Here is a 16567-nt window from a genome sequence, read left to right on the forward strand (position 1 = left end):
CAGGGGTCCTCGCTGAGTCCCACGTTGTTCAATCTTTACGTGAGACCGCTGGCTGATGTCGCTAGGCAGTGGGGCCTAACCTTGGTCTCATATGCCGACGACACACAGCTGGCGGTTACTCTCAGCGGGGACGCGGAGCAAGAGGCCCCCAGGTTTCAGTCTGGACTGAAGGCGGTGGCTAGCTGGTTGAAAGGAAACTGTCTCCAGCTCAATGCCACTAAAACAGAGGTGATGGTTGTCGGTAGGGGAGTGGAGCTGTGGGGTGACCAATGGTGGCCTTCTGAGCTGGGACCCAGTCGACCCCGGTGTCGGAGGTGAAAAATCTGTGGGTCTGGCTGGACGCGGGCCTCTCCTTTGTTGGGCACACCAAAAAAACAGCTGCCTGCTGCTTTGGTCTGTTAAGAGGTTTGAGACCTGTTCTTAAATTCTTTGATGCCCCGACCAGGCAATTGGTGAACCAGGCAACTATCATCTCTCGCCTGGCTTACGCTAGCTCTCTCCTGGCTGGGGCCAACCAGGCTGAGTTAACTCGCCTGCAGCGGGTCCAGAACGCTGCGGCTAGAGCTATTGTTGGCCTGCCCAGATTCTGTTCGGTGGCAAATGTCCTTCGCTCCTTACACTGGCTCCCAGTGAGAGGTATAGGCCCTGAAATCTTGTCCAGCTGTCTCTCCTTCTATGTCCCCACCCGTACCCTCCGTTCCCAGGGCCTGGCCCTCGCTCTAGTCCCCAGATTCAGACTCAGCCGTATGGGGGGTCGTTCTTTCAGCGTAAAAGCTGCATCAGCTTGGAACTCCCTCCCTGTTGAAATTCGTTTGCTGGAGGACCTCCTGACCTTCCGGAGGGCTATAAAAACATTCTTGTTTTAGCTGCCTCTTTTTACACCTTCATTTCCCTGTTGTGTTATGTTTCTCCTTGTCTCTGCGCCGGGACGCTCCTTGGCTGGAGTATCTGTGCGCATAATAAATTAATATAACATAACATAACATAACCTCACAAAGTTAGTGTTCTCGGGCGAACCCTATAAGGTAGATCGAAAACGACAGTGGATCCTGACCCTTGGATAGTGAGGCTATGCTGGGGCACCGAAATGCCGAAGTTACCTAGCCCAGGGGCTGCAGCTGCATAGGTCTCAAAAGACGTCGGGAATCCTCGTAGACGAACCAGGAGCCTGAAGAAAGAAGTTGCTGGCAGGCGACCAGTGAAGATTGTTCGAGTGATCTAAGCCTGGATAGAAGATGGATGACACCTGAAAGCAGAGGGGACCAAGTTCGTGACTACTAGCCAGTAGTCAGGGGGCACCAGGAGGGCACCGGATGGTAGTCACCTCGACTAGGTGAGTGGGCGACGCTGTGCTCTGCAGACTCACGGACCAGGAGGCGTTGTCGGCGACCAGGATGGAGGTGCGAGCTGTCCCACGATGGATGATGCTGTCGACGTCGCTGGACCCAGGATTGGAGCAACAAGTCTTGGCAAATTCAAGCCCACGCGGTGGACCTAAAATGGCGTCTGGAGTGGACCAGGAGGGTCCGGGGTGCTCCTCTTTTGGAAGGGAGCAAGGGCCAGTCTGGAACAACCAGACCAGCAGCAGTGATGTCGTCGGGCGTCGTTAAGAAGGCCACAAGCCAGCGGCCAAACAACGCGGTGAGCAGCAAAAAGCAGAAGGGCCCCACGCAGATCGTGGAGATGCTGGGAGGCTGGACTTCGGTGCTGGAGCTGCTCAGGGTCGGGGCTTCTCGGACCCCAAAGCACTCACCAGAGGATCCCTCGGCGGTCGTGCTGGATAGAAGTCGTGCAGTTCTGATGATGGCCGGTCCCTCGAGGTCTCGTCGCACCTACGGTTCTCAGCTTAGCTGTAGAGGTAGGTAGAGGTCAGAGGTGCCAGGGAAGCCGGGTCTCGTCGTGCTGGTCGGTTGGATTCCTGAGGAAGGACGTGCAGCAAACCGCAGAGTTCTTAGATGGTGCCTGCGGATGCAGGGTGACTACTCCTTAGCCACAAGGGAGAAATCTTGAGAAGAAGTCGAGAGTTCCTTTCATAGAAAGTAGTTTCTTGATTCAAAGATGATCTAATTTGGAAGGGTCCCCGATCCTGCCTTTATCCTAAAGAAAGGGGTGGGTACGCGACTAGGTCCTGCCCTAGGGGTGGGACCGGGAAAGGGGGTGGTTACACCCCTCTCCCATGCCGGACTTTCCCCAGGCCAGGGGCTGGTGTGCCCCTGGAACTGGTTCGAGCCGGCAGATGCGTAGTGAGCACCGGGGTGCCACTCTGCAGTCACCTTCCTGTAAAGCCCTGCCTACCCAGGATACACAAAACCCTGTCTGGGATGGTGCTAGCACCGCCCCTGACAGGAAACCCTTTGTCCAAGCTCTCCTCGCTGGAAGGACTCCCAGCAGCAGGAGGTCAGACTCGTTTCTGTGGTGGTAGCATCCATTTTGTGGAGCTGAGGCTTCAGTTAACTTTAACCGGGGTTCACAGTTACATACATGTCGTGTCCCTCTAGAAGGGTGGAATGCTAACCCCGTCGCCAGAATTGGCGAGGGGTTAGTATTCCAATTCGTATGACACCTTACTCGACATGTTTTGATAAAGCAATACCAAAGATAGCATTTAACCGCGAGGATTATAATGCACTTAAGAGTATATGGTATGCGTTATCATGGAACAGCTATTAGGACTTGGTTCCGCAAGCTGCAAACGGGCTCAGCTCATGCCAGAGCACCATTTCACACGATTCCATGCACTCTACCTTCAGGATTGTCAAGGCCTGCCATAGGAGTGACTGATAGGAATCTGTGTGTCCATTGTTAGGGTTAGATATAGGTATACTATATCTAAAGCAAAGGGTGATTACACCACCTTGCCCCAGCTGTCGTGCAGCCAGTTGTGTCAGATTTAGATGGCCATCCAGGGGTGGCATAATACATGCTTCAGCCCCTGGTAGGCCCTGGGTACACCTATGCCCTGAGTTACAGGGTCTGATAAGGTGGCCCAGTTCCAATTGGATAATGCACCTAAGGTACACATGTCAATTTAGTGAGAGAACAGCTAGGCTGTGGGTCTGATTGGCAGGCCCACAGCCAGGGAAAGTCGTAAACCAGTGAAATAAAAGCAAAAAATCTGGGTGATCATAGGATTGCAGACCCTACTCTCCTACACAGGTAAGTAACGCATTTCTTATCCAGTAACCAGCAAAATTAAAGATCTTACTTCGGAAATTGCCTGCACTCCAATACATGCTTGCCCCCCACTGACTACGTCGGCTAAAAAGCTGGTGGATAGACCTCTGGATTTCCTTCCTCCCATTACGAAAGAGGAACTGTCCCTGCTCATTGGGAGAGTTAAGTCTGGCTCCCAAGCTGACCCTTGTCCCCCTGATGTCTTCAAACTGGCTATGCCAGGAATAGAAGAGGAGGTGCTGAATCTTTTGAACTCATCTTTAGCATCAGGAAAGGTTCCCACTGCCTTTAAGGAAGCAAGGTTGATCCCTCTGCTAAAAAAGCCTGGGGCAGACGTGAAATGCCTAAAAAATTTTAGGCCTATTTCCCAGATCCCTTTCCTGGCCAAAGTGCTGGAACAGCATGTTTTGGCCGACCTTTCTGACCATCTAGAAAGGAACGGTCTGTTGGAACCAAACCAATCGGGGTTCCGTGCAAATCACAGCACGGAACTGGTCATGCTGTCCATCATAGACGAGCTCCGGAATAGGGCAGACAAGAAGATACCCGGCGCCCTGGTGCTGTTAGACCTCTCCGCGGCGTTTGACACCGTTTGTCACAAACAACTCCTGTCGCGGATGAGGGACTTCGGCATCCAGGGCACAGCCCACGCCTGGTTTGCTTCTTTTCTACAAGGGAGGACACAAAGAGTTCAGCTGGGAGAATTGCTCTCTACTGCAACACCAATCTCTTGTGGAGTGCCACAGGGGTCGGCTTTGTCGCCCCTGTTATTCAATATATATCTCCAACCATTGATTGCACTCCTGAATCAAATGGATTGTCAGGTATACAACTATGCGGACGACACCCAAATCATTATCCAAACGGATAATGCGCCTGGGGCGCCAGCAAATCTGCAAACCATCTTGAAGCATACAGCTAATTGGATGTCGCTGAACTCCCTAAAAATTAATCCGGACAAGACGGAAGTTCTACCTATTACCATCGCTGGCAATCCATGGCATGATGGATTCTGGCCGAGGGAACTTGGACCGCCCCCGGAGCCAGCAGTGGCTGTAAAAAGCCTAGGCATCTATGTGGATGACAAGCTTTCCATGCGGAAACAAGTTACCACGGTGGTAGGAACTTGTGTTGGCCTGCTTCGTCAACTTAGAAAAATTGCGCCATTACTGTCCCATTCCACACTGAGACGGGCGGTTTCCGCTATGATCCTTGCAAGACTGGACTACGGCAACTCGCTATATTTGGGTTTACCCCAAAAACTCCTAGACAAACTTCAGATGGTGATGAATGATGCCGCTAGGCTCATTCATAAGAAACCCAGGAGCACGCATGTGTCCCCACTTATGCGTGAGCTACATTGGCTCCCAGTAAGGCAGAGGGTGCTCTTCAAAGGGTTATGCATTGCTCATAAATCGCTTTATGGTAAGGCACGAAGATACATTAAGACCCGCCTGACTCCATATAAACCTGCCAGGGTGTTAAGATCTGCTGAGGCAACTCTTCTCATGCAACCTCGTTTCAGATTGGCGACAGTGGGCGGTCGTGCCATCTCGAACACCCTCCCAGCGGCTTGGAATAGTCTACCGGCGGACTTGCGCAAAGAATCTAATTTGCTGTCCTTTCGGAAGAGGTTGAAGACTGTTCTTTTCCAGAAGGCCTGGGGAGGGCTATAAATTTCTGGGAAGTGTCTTTTTTGGTTTCCTGCGGTGCTTACTGGACAAGCGCTTAGAGACCCCAGGGTTATATAGCGCTATACAAATCGAAATAAATAAATAAATAAAATAAATTATGGGTGTCTTTCATTAATTCACATGCCTGAATCAGAGTAGGAAGCAATACATTATGCACATTTCTGATGGAACAGCATATACCAGTCTTTAGATAATACATATCATGCGACTAAAAGCCATCAATACATAATAAGAAAGAAGTAAATAAATGTGCATACCAGCGAAGGATGGCGGGAAGGAGGAAGGCTCACCTCATTGGAATAGGTGGCGTAGCACAGCCTGGCCCACTGCTGCATCCTGCATCAGTTCCGTATCCAGGCAATAGTGCCTGGTGAAGGTATGCGGTGACTTCCACGTCGCCGCTCTGCAAATGTCCAGTATTGGCACCCCAGTGAATAGTGCAGCCGATGTGGACACAGCTCTTGTAGAATGAGCTCTTACTTTTGAGTGCAATGGTCGTCCGGCTCTGTCGTGGCAAAAGGCAATTGCTGAAGATATCCATCTTGAAATACTTTGTTTGGAAAGCGGCATGCCATTCCATGGCCTACTAAAAGCGATGAATAGCTGATTTGTTTTCCTGAACTGTTTTTTTTTAAATTTTTGAAAACCTTTATCGCGCAGTATCAGAGGACAAATACAGGCCTACAACCATCCGGCCGGCCTCGACATAGTTATAAGCATTGTAGCAAGCTATACTTCAACTCAGTAGCACTTCAGTACAAGAGAACAATCAACCTGAGTTACACCGGAGTTCTACGTACCACTGAGAAACAGGAGAAGTTAAGGTTCATTTTTAAAGTTTTGTCATTAAAATATATATGAAAGTATAGGAGCTAAGAAGGATCAGAGTACATACAATCCACCGAAGACATGAGCGGGCAACGTCTACCAGATGAAATCCAACGAGCAGAAAAACATAGCCAAAATGGCGGCACACGGATAATACAAAAGGATAAACAATCACAAAGTATGTTGCATGCCGGTTGCTACCCACCTAACACCGATCCACCCCACTGACCCAAGAAGAAACAAGAAAGAAAGGAAGGTGAAAACAGAGAGAAAAATAAGACCCATAGAAACGAAAGCGGACAAAATAAACCCCCCCCCCCTCCCCCTACACGCATGCAGAGGCTATGGCCTACCCCCCCCTAGCAGTGTGTCTGTCGCCCAAAAAAGAGTACCCGAAATACAGAAGCAGAAAGAAAAGGAAGAAAAGAAAAGGAATTCTATGAAACCGGAGGAGGGCCAAACGTACATACTCAGAGCAATCAACGTGTGTAATCACGGCCGCCCATCCCCGGACCCCCAAACCGATATAGAACTAACGTTCAACTCCCCCGTTTGTCCATCATAGTCCCAGCAGTGCGAGCATCAGCAATCAAAAAAGAGGAAACATCTTCAACCTTGCCCCTTACGGTCTGGTGCGTCAACAAGGTCCAGCTGTACAGTAACCATCATGGATGGGGTAAGCAGACGGGATGACCACCACAGAATAGGACGCTGTCCCCCAAAGACTGTCCAACGCAACTACGACAGTACAAAAAGAAACAACGCATAGAAATAATCCTCCAAGATCGGCCGACCAAAGCAGTAGCATCAGTTCCATAATAAGGTTTTAAGTCCCGCCACTAGACCACCTAGGAGCAGCCGGACATGGCGTCTGGAGACGATTCCCCCGCCACCGCATAAGTCCACGAACACCAGACCTCTTCCCAACCAATACAGTCAGCACCGCGGCGGGATCAGGATCCTGTACCTTCAATGCCGCCGTGTACATCTGGGTAGGCAATCCACAGCAGTCGGTTACAGGGTGTGGCGCAGTGCCCCGCACTCGAAAGCAAACTTGGCCAGTCGAGGGCACAGCAAATGAAATGGCGTCCAGCCGGCACCCCAGATCTCGGGCATTATCATGTAGGGCAGCTCGTAGCGCACCTAGAGCGCCCAGAACATCGCAAATCCGCAATGGTGCCTCAGGAAATAGGGGTGCAGCAGCTCCCTGCACATCGGGCACACAGACATGGAGCAGTTCTCGAGACTGGCCGCCGACATCCCCTGTGAACAGCCGATCATCTCGTCGCCGCTCTGCATAGTACAGCCGGGCTGGGGGCAAAGGGGCAGCACACTCCATTCCGACACCCCACACGATTCCAGTGTAGGGTCGGTGATCGCCCGTACCCTCAGTAGCAGCCCGGGGTCGTCAGTTTCGAGTGCCGAGTCTTCGATACAAAATGGCACCCACCGCAGCGCTGGGAGACGAGAAAGCTGGTAAAGCCGTCCACTAGCTGGGGAGAGGATACAATGTGTCACTCACAGCCGCGTTGTCCTCCAAGCACGGAGATCTGCAAAGCAGACGGAATCGCTGCAGCGGAAAGCACAGTGCAGCAGCTTCTCTCCGCCGGCCGGCTCCGATCGAGTTGCAATGGCCGCCGGTGTCGTAGTCAGGGCCGGCCGTCTCCAATGAAGAAAGACCCGGTCGCCGCCATGGAGCACAAAGGAGGAAGCAAGGACACCGCTTCGCATCCACCGCCGGGAGCGCACCGGGGAGCACAGCGTTAGAATCAGAATCCCCTCCCGGATCCGATAACTCGGCATAGAAACAGGATAGCTTGCAGGATAAGTGGCAATACGGGAGGAAAGCAAGAGGGTCGGCGGAGCCGAGGGTTTAAGCGGCCATCATGGTTGCAGGCTAGGCTCCTCCCCTTCCTGAACTGTTTTATCTTGTCAAGGTAAAATACATTTAAGACACCTTTTCAGGTCCAAAGAGTGCAGAGTCCTTTCAGCCGTAGTGCTGGGATTTGGGAACAATGATAGGAGGACTACCGGCTCATTTAAATGGAAGTCTGACTTTAGGAATAAAGCGAGAATTAGTTCTTAAAACCACCTTAACCTGCATGAAGGGATCTTGTATGGAAAGAGCCTGTAGTTCACTGACCCTTCTTGCTGAGGTCAGTGCCAGAAGGAGGGCTGTTTTCCAGGAGATGTATTTGACGTCTGCCCTGTGGATGGGTTTGAAAGGGTGCTTCATCAGTTGGTTGAGGACCACATTGAGATGCCATGTTGGCGGGACCCTCAGTGGCAGAGGAAAGGATCTGAAGAGTCCTTTTAGGAACTGTTTTATTAACCTGTGTGACCAGAGAGAGGGCCCTTTTGAAGATCTTGTATACCGTGAAATCGCCGCCAGATGAACTCTGATGGAGACATGCGCAAGGCCCGACTGTGCCAGGTGTAGTAGGTATGGAGTAGCCTGAAAGGGATGTAGACCCTTGTCCATACACCAGATGCAAAAGCGTTTCCACTTTAAGGAATAGGTTTTGATTGTGCTCTCCGCTCTTGCCTTCGCGAGGACATCTTTGGACTCCTGCGGGATGTCTAGCTGGCAGAACTCTCGGTACTCAGGAGCCAAGCCGATAACCTGAGTGATTTCAGATTCACGTGCTGGACTTGGCCGTTGGACATCGTGAGCAGGGATGGATGTAGACACAGACGGATTGGCGGCTGAACTGCGAGGCGATGGAGGTCCGTGAACCAATGCTGTCTCGGCCAGAATGGGGCAATCAGAATCAGATTGCCGTGCTCTGTCTTCATCTTCCTGAGGACTCTTGGTATCAGTGGGAATGGCGGAAAGGCGTACGCAAACACGTTGCGCCAAGCGATGGAAAATGCATTTCCGAGTGACCTTAACTGGGGATGCCAACTTGCGAAGTTGCGGCATTTGGCGTTCTCCCGGGTGGCAAAAAGGTCGATCTGTAGTGTTCCCCATTCCGAGAAGACGTGATCTAGCACCTCTTGGTCGAGCTCCCATTCGTGGGACATAGATCTCTGTTTGCTTAGAGCATCTGCTATGACGTTGTCCTTGCCTGGGACATACTCCGCTTTTAACGTGATACTGTGGAGCATAAGCCAGTTCCAAATTTTCTGCGATTCGCGAGATAGTGTGAGCGAACGTGTTCCTCCCTGCTTGTTCAAGTAGTGCATCGTCGTAGTGTTGTCGGTCCTGATGAGCACTGGGGAGTTCCTGATGCGCGGTAGGAAGGCCTGCAGAGCTAGAAAAACTGCCCTCAGCTCCAGAAGGTTGATATGGAGCTGCGTTTCCTGTTCCGTCCACTTGCCACTGATCTGCAACTCCTGGAGGACAGCTCCCCATCCCTCTAGAGAGGCGTCCGTTGTTATCACATGTGGGGCTGCAGGAAGCAGGAACGGTAGCCCTTGTGAGAGGTTCTTGAGCGACCTCCACCAGAGTAAGGCCTTTGTCATTTGCTGAGTTATCACAATGCGATCCTCAAAAGAACCTGTGGTTTGAGTCCATTGCCTGGTCAAGGCCTCCTGCAGTGGGCGCATTCTGAGCCGACAGTAGGGAATCAGCAGGATACACGAGGACATCATCCCCAAGAGGGACTTGAACGTACGGACCAGTAAAGTTTTTTTCGAGGCCACTGAGGTGGCCAGAGTGAGAAGCTTGTGCTTTCTTTCTTGAGATGGGAATGCTTTTGAACATTCCGTATCCAATGTTGCCCCGAGAAAGGTAAGAACTCGGGAGGGCTGTAGAGCAGACTTCCCTTGATTGAGCATCAGGCCCAGGTGCTGGAAAAGATTGAGACAGGCGCTGGAGGATTTTGCTGCGTCTGCCACAGATGGCGCTTTCACCAGCCAGTCGTCCAGATATGGGAAGACCTGGTGTCCATGCTGTTGTAGGAAAGCCGCCACTGGAGAAAGGCACTTGGTGAATATCCGCGGTGCCGACTTGAGACCAAATGGGAGGACACAGAATTGATAGTGTTGACCCGCCACTGCGAATCTGAGGAATTTTCTGTGGCCTTTGTGAATGGGGATGTGGTAATATGCGTCTTGCAGGTCTAGAGACGTCATAAAGTCCCCTTCCTCTAGTAGCCCCAAGATCTCCTGGATCGTAACCATGCAGAACGATTGACTCTTCAAGAATGCGTTGAGTGCCCTGAGATCTAACATGGGCCTCCATTTCTTCCCTTTCTTTTGTATCAGAAAGAAGCGAGAGTAAAACCCCTTTCCTCTGTGAGCTGATGGTACTCGCTCTATTGCTCCTTTCTTCAGCATACAAAAAAGACTTCTTGAAGGAGTAATCGTAGATTCCTGTGTTGCATTTTGCGAGGAGTTGTCGGGGGGATTGATTTGAATTCCAACGAATGTCCGAATTGGATCAATTGGAGCACCCATCAATCTGTTGTAATTGATCTCCAATTGTTGAGGAAGTGTGTCAGTTTTCGTCCAAGTTTGAAAAAGTGAGATTGTGGACGGACTGGCTGCTGGAGAAGGTCATTGGCGTCCGCCAGTGGTTTTCCTTTGTTTTTTTCCGCTGTAGTTGGACCTTCCATACGAGGTCTGGCGACCTTGTTGTTGCTGTCGCTGTTGGTATTGCGACCGGCCCTGATTATAGGAGTATGAGGATTTGTTTTGGTAAGATCCTCTGTAAGAGGATTGACCTCTACCCCTGCTCCCTCGAAAGGACTGGCTCCTAAACTGTAGTGTGCCAAGCGCCTTTGCAGTGTCCGTATATTTTTTGATTGTTTGAAGAGCTTCGTCGATTTTTTCACCAAAGAGGTGTTGGCGGTCGTAAGGCATGTCCAGTACCTTAGTTTGGACCTCTTGGTGGAAGGATGTAGCTTTGAGCCACCCCTGTCTTCGCAAGACCGTAGCCCCTGCCAGCTGTCTGAAGCCGGTCATTGCAGCATACATCGCGCAATCAATAAGTTCCGATGCTGATTTTTGGCCCTCTAAGGAGTGATTGAACCTCCTCTTTCACTTTGTCTGGTAGCTCCGCCAGATACGGAGCAATATCCTCCCACAATTGCCTGTTGTAGCGGCCTAGTAGCGCAATGGAATTAACTACTTTCACAGTCATGGCCGACGTGGTGGAAAAGCGTTTGCCAATACTCTCTAGTTTCCTGCCCTCCTTGTCCGGCGGTGCTGACAATGAAGATGACGGATTTCTAGAATTTTTCTGTGCCACCTGGGTAACCACAGAATCTGGCTTGGGATGACCCGTAAGGCAGGCTGGCGCTGTTGTTGGTGCCTTATATTTTTTGTCCAGCCGTGGTACCACTGCTGAAACTGAGGCTGGTGTCTGCAGGAGCTGTTTTCCCTGCTCCCATATGTGTTCGATGATAGAAATTGATTTGGTTGTTTTCCTAACCGGGTCTTTAAAATCGTACAGGAAACAATCTATTTCGTCATATGGAATCTTTTGGCCGCTCTCTCCACTAAGTTGTGAAATCCGCCAATGTCCACTGGCGGTGAGTCTTAGGAAGTGGGCCCAGGAGTGGCAGGAGAAGGAGCGATGTAGTCCTCCTCGTCTCTATGGTCAGACTGGTCATCTTGGACCTCTCCATCCTCCGGTTCTTCAACTTTCTCGTCAGAAGACGGGATATCCTTCACTGGCTCTCTTTCCTGGCAGATCACTAATGGTGGTGGTCTAGACCGTGAAGATGGCGTTGGTTCAGATGCAGCTGGGTTTGTCCCCGCTGATGGAGCAGAGGGCGATTCAGGAAATCGCTGCTTGTAGTCTTGAATCAAGAACTGCAAATCTGAAACTATAGATGCTGAAAGGCATACCATTGGCGTGACTTGCGTCTGGACTTGTGTATGCACAGTCTCTTCTGTAAATTCCACTGCATCCCCCTCATCATCAGTGCTTTGGCACTTTACTATTAAGTGTGAAGGGCTGGTGGCCTGTTCGTCCAGATCCTCATCTGAGTCCTCGTCCTGCAGTAGACGAGTTGGGGGCAACCTTTGCACCCTACTGGGAGACGTTAGGTCTGGTTTAATTGGCTTTTTCTTCGATGGTGGGATCGTAGACTGCTGAATGGCAGCTGCTGTCGACGGGGAAATCAGCTCCGATTTTTTCCATGGTGTCGGCGACTATGTCCTTGACGGTGTCGTCTTTGGCTGAATATCCATCGTCGTCGACGGTGCGTTCGTCGACGCACCTTCGTCGACGGAACCTTCGTCAACGGTACCCTCGTCGAAGGGGGATTTGTCGACGGTGCAGTCGTCAACGGTGTCCTCATCGTCGTCGATGTCTTCGTCGACACGAGATCTTTATCGTCGTCGATGGCTTTTTAATGATGATAATCGACGACACAGGCTTACCCGCCGTCGACGATGGATTAGTCGTCGTCGTCGATGAGAAGGCTGACGACGCCGTCGTCGTCGAAACATAGACTGGAGCCACAGTCTTCTTCTGCGCTGAGGAAAGCGTCGACGAAATAGTCGTCGACGACGGCGCAGGCTTCCTGAAGGCAGAAACCTCCTTGTCAGACGTTGTGGATTTTGCCTCTGAAGACTTTCTTTTTAGGAGGAACGTCTGAAGGGCTAGGGGAAGTAACCCTAGGCCTCTTCAAGGACAATTGAGAGGAAACAGAAGCTATCTCACCGTCCTCTGAAGACTCCAGGTTGTCTCTGGTTTTCAGCCTGTTCAGCCAGAGTAGTAATCGTCCTTCTCTGTCTTTTAGAGTTTTTGTAGAGATGGTTCTACAAACTCTACATTCTTTTGGTGTATGGTCCGGATAAAGACAGTATAAGCAGGTTTCATGCTTATCATCAATATGGAGCCTCTTCTTACCACAAGAAGAGCAAGCTCTGAAGAGACCCTTCTTCTGTTGATCAGCCATGGTAGAACTATGAAGAAAATATCCAGTTTCTGTGAATAAGTTTAAACAAGGAAACCTGAGGAGAACTCAGGTGGAGACTCCCTAGCACAACGTGCGGTAGAAAATCTGAGAGACTGAGGCTCCTGACAGGAAGGTTCCAGAGGGAGGTGATAGCTGATTGGCTACCTTCTGGAGTTTGGTCCTTTTTACAAAAGGACATAGATAGGCTACTAAGGTGAGGCCCTTAGGCCTATGTTTCTCTATATATATCTATAGGACATTACTTTTCTATGTACTGGAGACTCCCGTCTCGACGACGGGGAATGATTCAGGCATGTGAATCTATGAAAGACACCCATAATACTGGATAAAAGGTTTACCACATGCATGACTGTATATGGATTGTTTGTTTTGCAAAATAACAAATGCGAATAAAAAAGATATTTACAAAAATAAAGAAAATGAAATAGTAAACTAGTTAGTTACATTATCAATTCACTGATCTTCAAATTATAGAATTATGAAGTACATGTTCCTGAACAAACCTTTCTTCAAAATAAACATTTAAATGATGCAGTGAACGCTGGAGCACAGGTGAAAAGTTTAACACCTACCATTAGTGAACTATTGCCGATTGGGTCCTCAGTTGAATTAAGAATATTGCCACTGTAGTGCAATCTAATTAGAGAGGGATTTTCCGGAAGAGTTTGGAGCAAGAACAATTACCCCACCCCCAAGTGTTTAACTACAAAACCACATAGCTTTCCTACATAATTTCACTCTTTGTTAGTGTGGAGCTATTAAGTAAACTAGTAGTGGTTAACCTCAACATCACAAGCTATGTCTAGTGCTTTGGAAGTGAGGATGGTTTGACCAACCTGACCTCATTGGCTTCAGTGGAACTGGTACTGGAGTTAAAAACTAAATATTTCGTTTCTCCCAAGAAAAGGAATTTGAATATTTGACAACTGTTGAAAACAAATGAATAAGTTAAGCCAGAAAGAAATCCCTTTGTTAGTGTGAATATCAGTAATATGAAGGATCAATTCACTTCTCAAATAATACATGAAATCACACCTACCTATCAAAAAGAACAGACACGCGCTCCATGGCTACAATGACCAATTCGCTGTCTGGCGCTGTGGGATTAGGGTCTGTTATACGTCCTGGACTTATTTTCTCTTTCCCTGGAAATATACAAAATATTTAGTAGTTGAGTCAAAGCACATATTGAAAGGACCTGAAGCAATTATTGTAGCTGAAAGCCAACCTAATATTTAAAGCATGTGCTGAACGATCCCTTCTTACCTGTATACATGCAAGTCATCATTAATCCAAGGGCTGCCATTGCTCTGTGAGGACTGTGCATGTTAACTCTGTCGACACTGAGCTTCACCAGAGCTTCTCCATCGAGTCGAGATAGCTGCTCGGAGAGGAGTAGACGTTCCAAACCTCTCAGGACACAGTGGTAAATAATCGACGGAGTAGCTTCTTCGCTACCGGAAATCATCACTCCGCACATCTACAACAAGAAGAGGAAATAACAATGACACGTTGTAATAATATTAGGATATTCTTAGCACAGGAAGGAAAAGAACTACGGAATGCATGGATAGCCACTATTTACTCATGTTTGCAACCTATATGGAAAGTATTATTGTCAGTTCTTTTCATCAATCCCAAAAAGCAAACTAGACTATTATTGGAAAGCTAAAGGAAATGTTGGTGCATATCCTGGATATCTGATGATCCAGGAGGCAGTGGGAAAGAATGGTGAGGCAAGCATTAGTTTAAAAGAAAAAAGAAAGCAGGTGTCTGTTAGTTATGGGAATCACTAGTCAAGCGCTGAGTCAAAGCATAGATCGAGGAAAACATGATTGTCTAATGTACTTCCATGAATGTATGTTCCATATCAGATTTTTAGAATAATCAATGTATGTAAATGAGTTCAATTATATATATTTAATCTGCATTCGCCTTATGTGGACCCACCTGTCCATCTGGGAAGGATGCAGAACCACACAAAAAGCTGACCTTCCATCCTATGGTCTTTAATGCGATTGATTAAGAAGCTCAAAACTTTTCTGGGGTCCATTCAATGGAGTATCTCCTGTTTCAAGGGTTGAGGCAGAGCAAATAATGTTGGTAAAGTAATGGATTGTCCAGCATGAAAGCGGACCCAATCTTTGGCAAAAAGACAGCCTTGAACCTCAACACCACTTTATCTAGAAAAAAGTGGTGTAAGGAGGCTGCATCAAGAGAGTTTAGATTTCACTCACTAGGTGAGCTGAAGTTACTTCAACTAGGAATATAACCTTCAGAGTCAAGATATGTAGTCGATATCTATGCATTGGTTAGAAGAAAGTGCACAGTGAGGACCAACTTGAGATCCCACTGTGGCATCACAAAGGCTTTAGTGTGAAATATATGTGGAACCTCATGGCGAACAAGTTACTTACTTTTGGCAATGCCTTATCTGGTACAGACTCCATCTAGCTGCAGATTCCTTACCTTTCGAATTACCTCCAGGCGTCAGACTGGATACTGACATTTTTCTGAAGCACTACCCCTGTGCACCAGTAGGTGGTGTTGTACGTTGCCGCGTGGCATTGTTCACCTCTGCGTGGTGTCGTTCGCCTCTGCCTGGCGTCGTTTGCCTCGGCATAGCGTCATTTTACTCCGTGTGCAGTCATCCGTGCCGGAAGTGACGTGGGTGGTGTCTATATAGACAACTTTCCACATCAGGAGCTTGGAGTCATGAAGAACACTGACAAATGTTATGGAAAACTACAGCCCTAAAAGGGAAAAAGCCTGCCCCTGGAAATCCGTTTGTAGAGCGGGGAGGATGGGTGGGTAGATAAGGAATTTAAGGCTAAATAGAGTCTCTACCAGATAAGGCGTTACCAAAGGTGAGTAACTTGATCATCTGATAGACTTCTAGCCACAGATGACTTATCTTTTGAATTGATACCCAAGAAATATGTCCCCAGAGGTGCGCCTGCAGACCAATTTCATATTAGGAAGTCCTGCCGGGCCAAACGGGCAAAGTTCCCATCCCGAAGGACCTGACTGTTCATGCAGTTGTGTTTTGTGCCCATGGCAGATATTCTAGGACCAGCACTTTGCGTAATAAAGAAATAGTCTCAGCTTTAGATCTGGTGGAATTAGTATGCAAACCCTCGGCGTTGTATTTTGGTGAAAGTGTAGCAGATCTTTATACAGAGTATGATCCATTGAGATTTGGTCCGCCTCTGTAAGGCCTGTTCTTTCTTTGCTTCTAAATAACACTTGAATAGTTTGTCATCCACCCGGAACTCTTGCGTGCAGTCAAGGTAGAATGACAATGCTCTTTTTGGGTCCAGACAGTGAAGTCGCTCCTCCTTCTTGGAGGGATGAGGCGGAGTGTAAAAAGTAGGCGGTCATGGATTTGTTTATGTGAAAAGAAGTGATCACTTTCAGTACAAAGGAGGCTCTTGTATGAAGCACTGTTTTTTCTGGGTAGATGTTTAAGTATGGAGGCTTGGATGAAAATGTTTGAAGCTTGCAGACCCTCTGGGCAAATGTTATAGCCACAAGGACGGCTATCTTGATGGTAAGGAGCCTGAGAGGACAATTGTGCAAAGGCTCAAATGGAGCACAAATAAGGTAAGTGAGGACAAGATTGAGGTCCCACTAAGGCATGATATAAAAAGCAGGTGGAAACAAATGTTTCAAATCTTTCATAAATCTATTTACCATAGGGGATTTGAAGAGGAATGAATGGTCAGGCAACCGCGGAAAAGCTGAAATAGCAGAAAGATAACCTTTGAGAGTGCCCAGAGTCCTGCTGTGTAAGAGAAAGAATGAAGAGAAGAACCCGAAAAAGGGGGAAGAAAGGGAATCATTCTATACACCATGTCGAAAAATTTCCCCAGGAGCGGGTGTATACTGTCTTGGTGGAGGGATGCCTGGCTCCCAAGATAAAATTGTACACTTCGGAAGGAAGGCCAAAAGCTATCAATTGTAGCCCCTCAATCTCCATGCAAGAAGGCACAGCGT

General features: G+C 48.7%; 1 protein-coding gene across 2 annotated transcripts in view; it reads right to left on the reverse strand.

The window, feature by feature from the left end:
* Positions 1 to 16567, reverse strand: part of HTT (huntingtin) — a 2178328-nt gene that overhangs the window by 92454 nt on the left and 2069307 nt on the right. For both annotated transcript variants that reach the window (XM_086964158.1, XM_086964157.1), the window contains 2 exons: positions 13838 to 14051; positions 13611 to 13716 (listed from right to left, as the gene is read on the reverse strand). In XM_086964158.1, coding sequence (XP_086820284.1) covers positions 13611 to 13716; positions 13838 to 14051 — 320 coding nt within the window. The remainder of the gene's footprint in view (positions 1 to 13610; positions 13717 to 13837; positions 14052 to 16567) is intronic.

The sequence above is a fragment of the Lissotriton vulgaris genome, chromosome 3_2, assembly GCF_964263255.1.
Source record: "Lissotriton vulgaris chromosome 3_2, aLisVul1.2, whole genome shotgun sequence".
Lineage (NCBI taxonomy): Eukaryota > Metazoa > Chordata > Amphibia > Caudata > Salamandridae > Lissotriton > Lissotriton vulgaris.